The sequence below is a fragment of the Tarenaya hassleriana genome, unplaced genomic scaffold, assembly GCF_000463585.1.
Source record: "Tarenaya hassleriana unplaced genomic scaffold, ASM46358v1 Cleome7, whole genome shotgun sequence".
In the NCBI taxonomy this organism is placed as follows: Eukaryota; Viridiplantae; Streptophyta; class Magnoliopsida; order Brassicales; family Cleomaceae; genus Tarenaya; species Tarenaya hassleriana.
This window is the reverse complement of record NW_010969548.1, coordinates 2,830,148-2,841,341: the sequence shown is the minus strand read 5'-3', so window position 1 is coordinate 2,841,341 and position 11,194 is coordinate 2,830,148. Positions and strand designations below refer to the sequence as shown.

At 37.5% G+C, this 11,194-nt stretch overlaps 2 protein-coding genes across 2 annotated transcripts; one reads left to right on the top strand and one right to left on the bottom strand.

Annotated features, from left to right (window-relative positions):
• Positions 1–2,182: 2,182 nt before the first annotated feature.
• On the top strand, positions 2,183–5,191 carry LOC104801549. The gene is made up of 5 exons (XM_010524858.2): positions 2,183–2,600; positions 2,835–4,156; positions 4,248–4,302; positions 4,388–4,578; positions 5,025–5,191. Exons 1-5 carry the CDS (start codon positions 2,277–2,279, stop codon positions 5,188–5,190), a joined length of 2,058 nt encoding a protein of 685 aa, XP_010523160.1. The 5' UTR covers positions 2,183–2,276; the 3' UTR covers position 5,191.
• A 316-nt stretch (positions 5,192–5,507) lies between these two features.
• Positions 5,508–10,617, bottom strand: LOC104801000 (cell differentiation protein RCD1 homolog). Its single transcript, XM_010524055.2, has 9 exons — positions 10,312–10,617; positions 8,098–8,169; positions 7,754–7,843; positions 7,406–7,448; positions 6,758–6,867; positions 6,508–6,603; positions 6,228–6,427; positions 6,080–6,149; positions 5,508–5,971 (listed from the first exon to the last, which is right to left on the bottom strand). Exons 1-9 carry the CDS (start codon positions 10,483–10,485, stop codon positions 5,903–5,905), a joined length of 924 nt encoding a protein of 307 aa, XP_010522357.1. The 5' UTR covers positions 10,486–10,617; the 3' UTR covers positions 5,508–5,902.
• Between the last annotated feature and the right edge of the window lie 577 nt (positions 10,618–11,194).

The window sequence follows — 11,194 nt, the reverse complement described above, 5'->3', positions numbered from 1 at the left end:
CCATAATCTCTTCTTAGATCATTACAAGTTCACTAAAAAAAATTATATTGAACAATATGGTAAATTTTTAGGTAAATGGATCATATAATATAATACACGAATGTATCCTTTTTTTTGACGATTTTATTGAATTAAATTATAAATAAATATGATTTAAAAATAATATCGAAGCATTGATAATTTACTTTGGAAAAATAATTAATTTGTTTTTTTAAAACGGGCAGATATTTCAATCCATAATCAAACTGATAATCATTAAGGGTTTTATAGATTTTATATATTATTTTAATTTTGTAGAATTTTAGTGAAGAGGATAGGGGTGGGCGTTTTAACGCGTAATCCGGGGGTTTGGAGGTACCCGGCTTAACAAGTACCCGAATAAAGGGTACCCGAATATTAACGATGATGAGATCGAATATTAATAAGACTAAGTTTTCGACCCCCGAGTCCGAGTGGGAGTTTAATTATTTTACAAAGGGTACCGGGGGTATCCGGTATATTTGTTAAAAATCTAAAATATACTTTATATCTATAATATTTTTGTCTAAATTATTCTTATTATTTATTAAAATACTTTTATTTTAGTTCAATCTTTTTATGTTCTAAACCTTTCTATACAAAAATTTCATCATTTCAAATCTCATTCTATGTAACCGAATCAACCATTCATCTCTCTCTCAAAATTTTACTCATCTCTCTTCATCGTGAATTTTTCTCTTTATACTTTGACATCTCTCATTTGTATTTTCTATATCTATCATTTTATAATTCAAAATTTTATAAATCGTATGGATCTGGGTACCCGTGAGTACAAGACCGAGAATCTCATTAAACCCGAGCTATAAGTACCCGAATTTTATGAAGCTAAAACTGAGATAATATTTTTGTAAAACCCGTGATAATGAAGACGAGACAAGGTTTTCTAAAAATTGGGGGGTCGGCCCACCCCTCGAAGACTCGAAGAGGAGAATAAGAAATATTGCTGTGACCCCACCACCCCCACCTAAAACTGGAGGGTTTAAAGGTGAGTATTGATTATTGTAGATGTAACAATTTAATTCCATTAAAGAAAATACCACACTGTGAAAAAAACATATATAAATATTCAACAGCAATAAATAGGTTATTCACATAAATGTGAAAGGAAAAAAATGAGTAGAAAGTGAACCAACCTCTGGCTGCAAGCAATTGACAAAAATACAACTTTGAAATTTTCAGAAAATATAATATAATCGAGTGTTATTATCTCATTCTGTTTTATTTTATAAGTTTTTTTAATGGTGAGAAATTATCCATGATATATCACATAAATAAAATACAAAATTTAATATATTTGTTTTAAAATTAATACCGTTTAGAGATTCTTGAAAACATAATTTTCCCATGGAGAAAATCCATTTTTCGTTCCGAAGTTGAAATTAAGTGAAAATGATATAAATCAATTTCTACATGAATTATATGATCGGGGAATATTTTTATATTTGTTTTTGTTCTAAGTCCGGAGGGAGTTTGAATAAACTAATCGAAATTCAAAAGTAATCGATTAATGGAAATGGCATTACTTTTCTTTTTATGATAAAGTTAAAGGACAATTGGAAGCGTTTGGCTGAATTATTCACAAGCAAAATGATGAATATTTGAATAACTCCATGACTTGAAATGGTTATAATTTCATATTCAGCCTTTTTTGAAAACATTACCCTCAATTAATAGTCAAACTAATGAATATTCATTTAATGTTTCATCCACCCATCATTGTTGGTGACTACACTATTTAATTATTTTGTCTATTTTTATTATATAACTACTAATTCTACTATCAATACCGACAAAAAGATATATTATAAATGTTATTATCGTTTACAATAATTAGTTATTGATTTTATTTATATAAGATAATATTTTAGTATTTTTGTAATGCTTTTGTTCCCAAGGTCGAAATCAAAATGGGCCTAGTTATTGGGCTTTAGTTGAAGAATAATCAGTGAAATCAAAATGATGTAATGTTTGCTTCTTCAGATATCTTTGTAATTTTATTATCCAAGTTATGTTATCCATCGTTCGCGAGTCCAACCGGAAGTCTGGTTCACTAAATTTAAACCGGGAATAGAATCAAACCGAACTTAACCAAACGAATAACCGATTGATTTCGGTTTTATTGGCATGCTCGGCTAAACTTACATACATTCGGTTGGAAGATTTCCGGTGTGCATGTTTGTTTTTGTGATCCGATCGAGAATGAGATTTTATCGTTAGAACCCTAGATTCCTGACGAAATGGGGATGGAGATTCCGATGGATCTGATAAATCAGCTCAAGATCTCCCTCCGCAGAGAAGCCAATCTCTCGTCCTACGATCCCAGCGGCGATTCCTTGCCTAGCCTCCCATCCGCCGCCGACGCGATTTCGGAGCTCGACGCTTCGGCGGCGTACCTCCGTTGCCGGAACTGCAAAGGAAAGCTTCTGAGAGGGATCGAGTCTCTGATCTGCGTCTTTTGCGGCAAGCAACAACGGACTAGCGATAACCCTCCTGATCCCATCAAGTTCACCTCCACTTCTGGTTACAAATGGTTGCTCGGCTCTCTTAACCTCGATGGATCGGTAATCTCGACACCATTTACATCTATCTTTTTTTTTTCTTTCTGTTATTTTGCTGAGCAAATTTCGTCAGAAATTTTCCATTGCCGAGAAAATTATTTTCATTGAAGTTTTCTTTGCCATTGCGAGTAAGCCAAATTGGTGCTTACATCGATAGGAAGTTCACTTTTACAGTGAAAACGCAGAACTCGGTATGCCAAAGAAGAACAATCTTACTGAAGACCGTTTCATCTGCAGGAGATAGTGGAGCCACCGAAAGAGACAAATGGATCGGGAAGAGGAAGGAATGCACCCATAGAAATAATTGCTGTGTCCAAGTTTCTAGATTTGGAAATACAATGGGGCGTGAAAGAGGAACAGTCTGCTAACAGTGGAAACAGTAATGGAAAATCAGTGAAGAGTAAGATTCCATTAAATCTAGGTGGACTTAACCTTGATGATTTCTTTGTCGAAGGAAGAGGCGATCTTTCCAAGGTAAATCTGGCCGAGAGCAAACCCCTGGAGGATGATTTTAAGGATCCTAGGAGTCTTAGCTCGCCTGATAGTGTTAAGAATCAGGGAACCAGTGAGTTGTATCAGCTTGGGAATGTTAGTTTGTTCGAGGGAAAAGATGCCCAGAAAAGTATTTCTTCTGAGGAACATGAGAATCTTAGTTTCTTTGCAGGACGAGATGCTAAGGAAAGTGTTTCCCCGATGGCCCATGAAAATCTTAGCTTGTTTGAGGGAACAGATGTTAAGGAAAGTGTCTCGTCTAAAGAGCATGGAAGCCTTAATCTGTTTGAGGGAAAAGATGGTCGGCAGACTAGTTCTTCTGTAGAGGATGAAAATTTTGGTTCTGTTGAGGGTGTGCCACCGTCTAGTGCAGCTGCAAAGTCTGTTGTTGACAAGTTCGTTGATGCTTCTTCCGACTGGGATATCGACTTTCAATCTTCTAAACAGAATCTTTCCCAGGAACAGCAACTTGGCGATCCATTTGTCATTTCTTCTGTTGATTTGTCTGCTCATATGGACACCATCTTTGGTTCTGGAATCGATGCAAAAGCAAAAGACTCTTCATCTGCTTCTGTGTCCAATACTGGTGACTGGTTTCAAGATGATTTATTTGGTAATGTCAATCATGAGGTGCAAAAGGACGACTCAGCTGACCACATTAGGGATGAGAGACAGGTAGAGAAAAATGGAACTTCATCCATGGATATTGACTGGATAGGAGATGATCCATGGCAAACTAGTGATAAGAAAGCCTCCGATAAGGTGCCCACTGACGAAGACGAGGACTGGAACGATTTCGCAAGCTCGGCTAACTCGAAGACTCCTAATGAATCTCTTTCTCAAACCTTGGCGAGTTTCCAAGGGGAGACACTTGATGATGGCATGTCAAATGTCAAGAATGTAGGAAGAGCACAGAGTGAAAATGGTCTTTTCCCTACTATGAACTGGACTGAAGATGAGAAGAAGAACATTAGTACTAGCACAGTGCCAGATAAAACCAAAGATCAAGATGATGAGCAATGGCTGATTCTGCCTTCAAGAAGATTCAGATCCAAAGAGATGGCACCGTAAGCCTTTTTTTTTTTCTCTCCCATTGCGGTTTAGTGTATCCGAATCTTCGATATGCTTCGGAGTGTCTGATCTTGAATGAGATTAAAGGATTTTGGTCGGATTCGGTCGTGGTGGAGTGAGGACAATGATTGGTTTTGTCGGCGTAGGGTTTCGCATATAATGTGTCGTATGTCCTGGATTGGTTATGGTTTTGTATGATTGAATTTACCCTTGATCGTTTTTTGCAGGAATCCTCTAATCAAGTGAAGCTCTCTGCCAAAGAGAACTCGGAAATTAATTTGTTTGGGGAGGCCAAGGATCACCAAGGCAGTGATTTTGGCAGCTTCTCTAGTTCTGATTTCTTTTCTGGTGGAATTAAAGGTCAAAACAACTCAGCAGAAGACAAAGTTGTGCCGAAGGAAACTTCAACATCAGAGAGGTTTGTATTCTCCTCAACCTCATCCGGGCCAAAATTTTTAATTGAACAGCACAACCCTTGAGCTAATCTATACGGTAGTTCTACAAGGAAACTCTAGGGTTAAGTACTTGGGAATCATCACTAGATTGCATGGATCTAGTTTCTGAATTTGATGTACGTTGTGATTGGTTCTCACGTAGGGTGGAAAGGTTTCGGCGGAGAAAGGAACGGATGAATACGATGGTGGTCTTGTCTGGAATCTTAGTGTAGTGTAGTGTAGTGTGTCTGACCACTGGAATCTCAATGGGAGTGAAGTTGGATAAAGATAAAGATACCCGAGGAGGGAAGAAACTGTGTTTTCCTAAAAGATAATGATGATAGGGCTCTCACTTCTAAAACCCAGATCAACAAGTCTTTCATGTCTCATTTTCCTTTTTCCCGGTTTTGTTGTCACTGTCTTGTTTCAGGAGGACGGGTGATGATACAACTGGTAAAGATCAAGTGTCGGAAATCACTTCCCTTGGAGACCCCATTGGTAATACTGCGGAGGAACTCATTTCACAAATGCATGATCTCTCTTTTATGCTCGACACTATGCTTTCGGTGCCTCCAAACTCCAAAACGGAGCAGTAATAACTTTTATTTACTTTCTTAAGCTTCTAAACATATATAAATAGTCAATGGAAGCAAAAGAATCCAGTAGTTACAGCTAATACATTAACCCTACCAAGTATAACAAACAAACAGATATTCTACAGCGAGAAGAAAATAATATAGGCTAGGACCAAGTATGAGGTGAATGTGAGTGGTCTACAAGCCTAAGTGCCAACAAGAAGATGAGCAAAAAAGAGAGAAGACTCATTGGAATTAAGTTTATCCCCATCAACTAATGAAGCAGAAGAGTTCTATTTACCTGTAATAGTGTGGCAACTGGGGGGTGGGTAAAAATTTCAAAGGGCACATATTTTCGTTGTCCACTTGTCGACAGAGAACTGTTTCGAGGCTTTTTTTAGTTTCACATCTTGCTGTTGTTACCAATCAATTTAAATCAATCAGATTTCAGATTTCTGCAAAACCTTTCCATCTTCATAATTTTGTTCATAATATTAATATGAACAGCAAATCAAGATAGTATCCGGGGAGTATTATTATTACAAGCCTTGCAACAGAACATTTGTCCAAAAGTAAGACAGTTTTGCCTGAAGAAGTTAATGAAACCGCAAATATCCCATTACAGTTTTATTAATTATTACCTTTGTGTGTTTTTAACCCGTTACCTCTGTGTCTGTGTTTCGGCTTTTGTCGTATAAGTTTTTGTTTGATGATACAGCAACTCACAGGTTGTTTAGTACAACGCTTTGTTTCTCAGATTCAGAAGCAGCTTGTTCCTGTAATCGTTGGCGAGCGGATCCTCCTGCAAATACAGATATGTTGTTACTACTTACATGATTACATATCTGAGTGCTCGAAACTTGCAATCTCTGATTGCTATTTTACATTAGAACGCTAAACAAATGCTTACAGCAAGTAATTCAGCAAAGGTGTTGTCCACGAGCAAGACGGGAATGTACTGTTTTATTCCTTCGCACGCCCTGCACATAGGAAATCAGACATACCGTTCAGATACCTTGTTGATTGGTGGAAGCAAGCAAATAGAGAATGTGGCAAACCTGGCTTTCATTGAGAGCCTGTAGTAGCAACCAGCAACAAGCTGCAACAAGCTGGGAGGGGGCGGCCTGTTCATGGTGGCCAGCTTGAGGAGCAGCTGTTTAAGGAGACTGTCTATGAAAAAGTACCTCTCGGCCAAAACACAGCAGTACTGAAGCCCCTCCTCTGTCATCAGTATCTTGTGAAGTATAAATGTCGCAAGCTGCAATCAGGAACCCCATGTCAGAACGATTTGTGCATAACTGTGTTCTCAATCTCTATAAGAATGGTGGAGGAACTCACTGTCTGCGATGGAAGATCGCCAACGTCGATACAATGAAGACAAGAACGGACGGCATCAGAATGGATAAGTAAATGGACTGTAGCTCCATAGTCCGGCTGGAGAATACGAGGAGTTTAAACTAATTAATAAAGTTACATCAGTCAAAAAGGAAAAGGGTTGAGAACTGTAGCTCCATAGTCCCCCAAATGGTACTTCTACAGTCCCGAGGATAGACATAAGAAACTTAGAAGAAAAGACAGAGAACATTACCCCTTTCAACAGCTGAGCAAGAATACCCAACCCCCCGAGCCTTAGGTATTCACGGGGCCTATCTGTGTACCTCGTTTGCAGCAAAGGGTAGAAATAGTGAAGCATCATAGCTGCACGGATACAAGTTAGAAGTTTTCTGGTTTGTTCCGACTATTTTAACTCGTAAGTCTTCCCAGGGAATTGAAGCATTGAATGCAATGCATGGGAACATACATTCTCCCAAAAACATAAACACGAGAAGCTTAATGGATCGATAATGTGTTTATCATATCTGTAAGTTCAAGTGAGATTGTTACTCCAAATCCAGGAGCAAACGTGTTCTCAACAAGAATAACATGAGCATGGTAATAAGCTATAGCATGTATCACTTTAGCACAAATCTAGGATAAAGGAAACAGCTAACAGAATTTCCTCGGCCAGAATCATGAGCAAGTATAGAGCTTAGATGTGAAAATCGTCATTCTACTGCTTCTTGAACTATTTTTTCAAACTTTTTGTTGGAAAGGCCCCCTAGACACCTGAGCTCATGGACTAACAAAATATATGATGCAGAAACTTTTTCTTGAACAGGGGTTGAAGATTCAAGACAAAAACAACATGATGTGACTACTCATGGAAATAGATTGAGAATCGACGGAGAAAGCTTACCCGTAAGAAATTTTGTCCTCGTCTCAGGGTGTTTGGCTATGCACTGTTAACAGCAAAACAAAAAATATGCCGCATCTTTTACTGCAGAGCATACCCTCAAAATCTCAAAGATAAAAACTAAAAAGTACATAAAAGAAGAAATGGCGATACCAATGGGACAACCAACATATGATACAATAGTGATACGGTTGAAGCCATTTTCAAGAATATGGTTTTCAAGAAAACGTTATATTGAGGGAAGGAAACGTGATAGCACCGAGAATGTACAAGGGGGTTCAGATAGATTGAAGATATATATATATATATAGAATTCCAGAAAAAGGGAAGAGTCACTCGAGACTAAATAACCTGGAACAGAAGCAGAGCATTGTACACTCGAGTTGACTTCCTAAGAGTCAAAATTGGCAATGAAAGCTCTGGGTACACTCCAATGACCTCCTGAAGAGATATAAATAGTCAATGGAAGCAAAAGAATCCAGTAGTTACAGCTAATACATTAACCCTACCAAGTATAACAAACAAACAGATATTCTACAGCGAGAAGAAAATAATATAGGCTAGGACCAAGTATGAGGTGAATGTGAGTGGTCTACAAGCCTAAGTGCCAACAAGAAGATGAGCAAAAAAGAGAGAAGACTCATTGGAATTAAGTTTATCCCCATCAACTAATGAAGCAGAAGAGTTCTATTTACCTGTAATAGTGTGGCAACTGAAGCAGTAGAACTCCATAACAGCAGCGCCAAGTCCTCAAAACTGTTCCTATTCTGAGAAAGAAGAAAGCATTGATTGAGAAGAAATGTAACATTAGAATAAAGAAAAATTGAAAAACAAGTTTTAGTCAACAACGCAAATGAGGCAGGAGTTAGGGGCGAGAAATCTTAATGCAGGACGGACAAACATGAACAAACAAAGACCCAAGGGCATTAAAATTGATATCAGTAAGTGTAAAGAGCATGACTAGGTTTGTTACTTATTGAGATGCTATACATACAGGTCCATAGGACGAAGTTTTAGGAATCTCGCATGATGAGGACCTCAGTTGTGACAGCACTCTCATACAGTTCAACGAGGTTTTCTATCCCGTAGAAGAAGTGAAGAACTATGTCCGCAATTTGCATATGCCAGAAATAGAGGAGGGCGGAGGCCTTTAAATTGGCATGTTTACAACTTGTTGCACATCTATTTCAATGTTTTATCCGTTCATATCACATTCCCTTCCCCTTTGTTACCTCGACATGGAAAAGGCCGATGCTATACCAATGATCCTCTGAAGCCTGAACCTAAGATGTTTCGACATGAAAATATCACTCTCATACAAATTCAATTTCTGTAACCTGTTTCGGAGCCACATGAAATCAGTCCAGAAATTAAATTTGACATCAAGAAGAAATGCTAGGCAAGTACGGTAAACTCTAAGCAAATGATTCATCAGACATCTAGTAAATTTTCAGGGGTACTACGGGATTTTTATCTCAGAATCGAGAAATGGCGGAGACAAGACCTCTTCTGAGTTATCCTTTTTTTTTATTAATATGTGATTTGACTAGGGTGGGGTTGAACTTTGGGTAGAGCACTCTTTGCCCATATCCACTTACCAGTTGAGTTAGCCATTCCAGATCTTTCTGAGTTATCCTTTACATTACTCTCAATATATTTTCTATACCCATACGAAAAGAGATAACATTGAAACAGACGAAAACTTTTCCAAAGATTGTTTCATGGTTTTTAGGCTTTCCATATATTTTTTCTTCGTAAGATATTGCGAAAACGTAAATTGTGCATCTCCACATTATTGTGGGACAAACTAAAAAAAAGATCGAGAGATAGACAGATAGATAGATATTATGTTTCAAGTAATAAAAGCGGGTCATAGAGAGCCAGATACGATACTCGTGTTAGCGGCGAAGAATCTCGAGATCGTGGATATACACCTTATAAAGTGAGGAAGGACATATATGCTAGCTACACTCTGGAATGAGACCGCGGATATGGAAGAAAATTGCGAAACTTCCTTCTATTCAGTGATTTAAAAGTTAATTGTTCAAAGCATTTGTCAGAAATATCTCAAAATATTAATTTCTGTTAGAATACATATTAATTGATCATACCAAATTAGCAAAAGAAAACTATAACATGATAAGGACAATTATCGACCGTAGATTGCTATCTATCTTGATATAAGAATATCTCATATTACTAGTCATGTAAAAAAAGGAAAATATCGCGTAAACTAATCAGAGGAAAAGAGATTATGACATAAACACTGAGGAGTGCAGAGCAGAAAACAAACAGTAAAGATGCTATATAGTTGCAGAGATGGTCCAAAAACCGCTAATTGAATGTCTCCGGCTCTAATGATAATACAGCGATAACCATCTGGTAATTGTCAAAGGAAGACAAAGGAGAGAAAAGCACAACAAAAACAGATCAACATCTCTCCTAGGATGCAAGAAAATGACAATTTAAAACGATGATCACGACAATGAGGAACGATCCTATGTAAGGTCGACCAAGAAGAGCCACAACAACAAGGAGTTTTCTGTTCAAGCAAACACACCTTCGAATCGCATACGAAATAGCAAACACGAACACTCCAAGAATTGTTACATTATGACCACAAAACGAACTAATCGAGACCTAAATTCTTGCGATCACGGTAAAACATCTAAAGCAGAGGCTAAAAATTTCCTTACCTACGCAGCAAGAAACAAATCAACTCTAGATTTCTCCAAATCCTAGCAGATATCACTTTCTCGGGAACCAATCAAGCCATGGATATGAAATCAACCAAAATGACTCCGAATAACCCCGAAAAAGGAGCAAAAAAAATTCACAGAGACGCTAGGATAAAAAATTTTAAAAAATAAAAGGAAAAAAGGGGGGTGGGGTGGGGAATTGGGACATACGTCTGAGAGATTTTGGAGAGCGAATTCTCGGATCGGCGGAAACTGAAGGTCATTGATCCAGCGGCAGATGGTGACGACGGAGGGCGGAGCTCGGCTGGTGGAAGCTCCGGCGGCGGAAGACAACGTCGCCATGAGATTGTAGTCCTCGTACAGAGAATCCGGCAGATTCGCCATTTTCCGGTGGAAACACAGTGACCGGAAAAAATTCCTCTAGTGGTTTTTTTTTGGGCTAAATTTGAGAGTGTTGTGCAGGCGAAGAGAGGAAGAAGCAGAGTATATTGTCGAGGCCGGTGAAGGAGCGCGCATGGCTTGAATTAGTGAAAAATGGAATCTGTTAGCTGTGTGGACGAAAATACCCTCTGCGTAATTTTAATTTATTTTAATAAGATTTTAAATTTTATTTCTATGTATATCCACGGTGACATTATAAATTTATATACAGAAACCAGATCTATTACTCTTGCTCATTTTTATTTGACTATGATGCATTTGTTAATTATTATAAGATAACGAACTCTTATGGTGTTCTCATTTATTTTACGTAAAATGTAATGAAAAAAAAACGAAACTGGGTCTTTAGAATTTCATAATTTTCCTTTTTTAAAATAATAATAATAATAATAATAATAATAATAATAATAATAGTAATAATAATTTAGCAATCTAGCTAGCCCCAAACTTGGTAACCAAGGCTGATACGGTCATTTTGCACTGCGAGAAGAGTTGTAGATGACAAGTAAACCGAAGGTGTTTAATAATTACAAAAAATAATACGAAAAAAAATCAGAATTAATGCGATGATCATCATTACATATTCAAATATAGACAAATCAAATTATAATTGTTTAAAATTGATTAAAACTGATTTTTTTTTAAAATCAAA

Bases quoted from the DNA above. Each gene is read 5' to 3' on its own strand.
- LOC104801549 (XM_010524858.2), top strand. From the start codon at position 2,277: ATGGGGATGGAGATTCCGATGGATCTGATAAATCAGCTCAAGATCTCC. The intron at 2,601-2,834 runs GTAATCTCGACA...TTTCATCTGCAG, and splicing joins CTCTTAACCTCGATGGATCG to GAGATAGTGGAGCCACCGAA. The intron at 4,579-5,024 runs GTTTGTATTCTC...GTCTTGTTTCAG, and splicing joins GAAACTTCAACATCAGAGAG to GAGGACGGGTGATGATACAA.
- LOC104801000 (XM_010524055.2), bottom strand. From the start codon at position 10,485: ATGGCGAATCTGCCGGATTCTCTGTACGAGGACTACAATCTCATGGCG. The intron at 7,449-7,753 runs GTTATTTAGTCT...TGCTGTTAACAG, and splicing joins ATGCTCTGCTTCTGTTCCAG to TGCATAGCCAAACACCCTGA. The intron at 6,150-6,227 runs GTTTGCCACATT...TCCTATGTGCAG, and splicing joins AGGCTCTCAATGAAAGCCAG to GGCGTGCGAAGGAATAAAAC.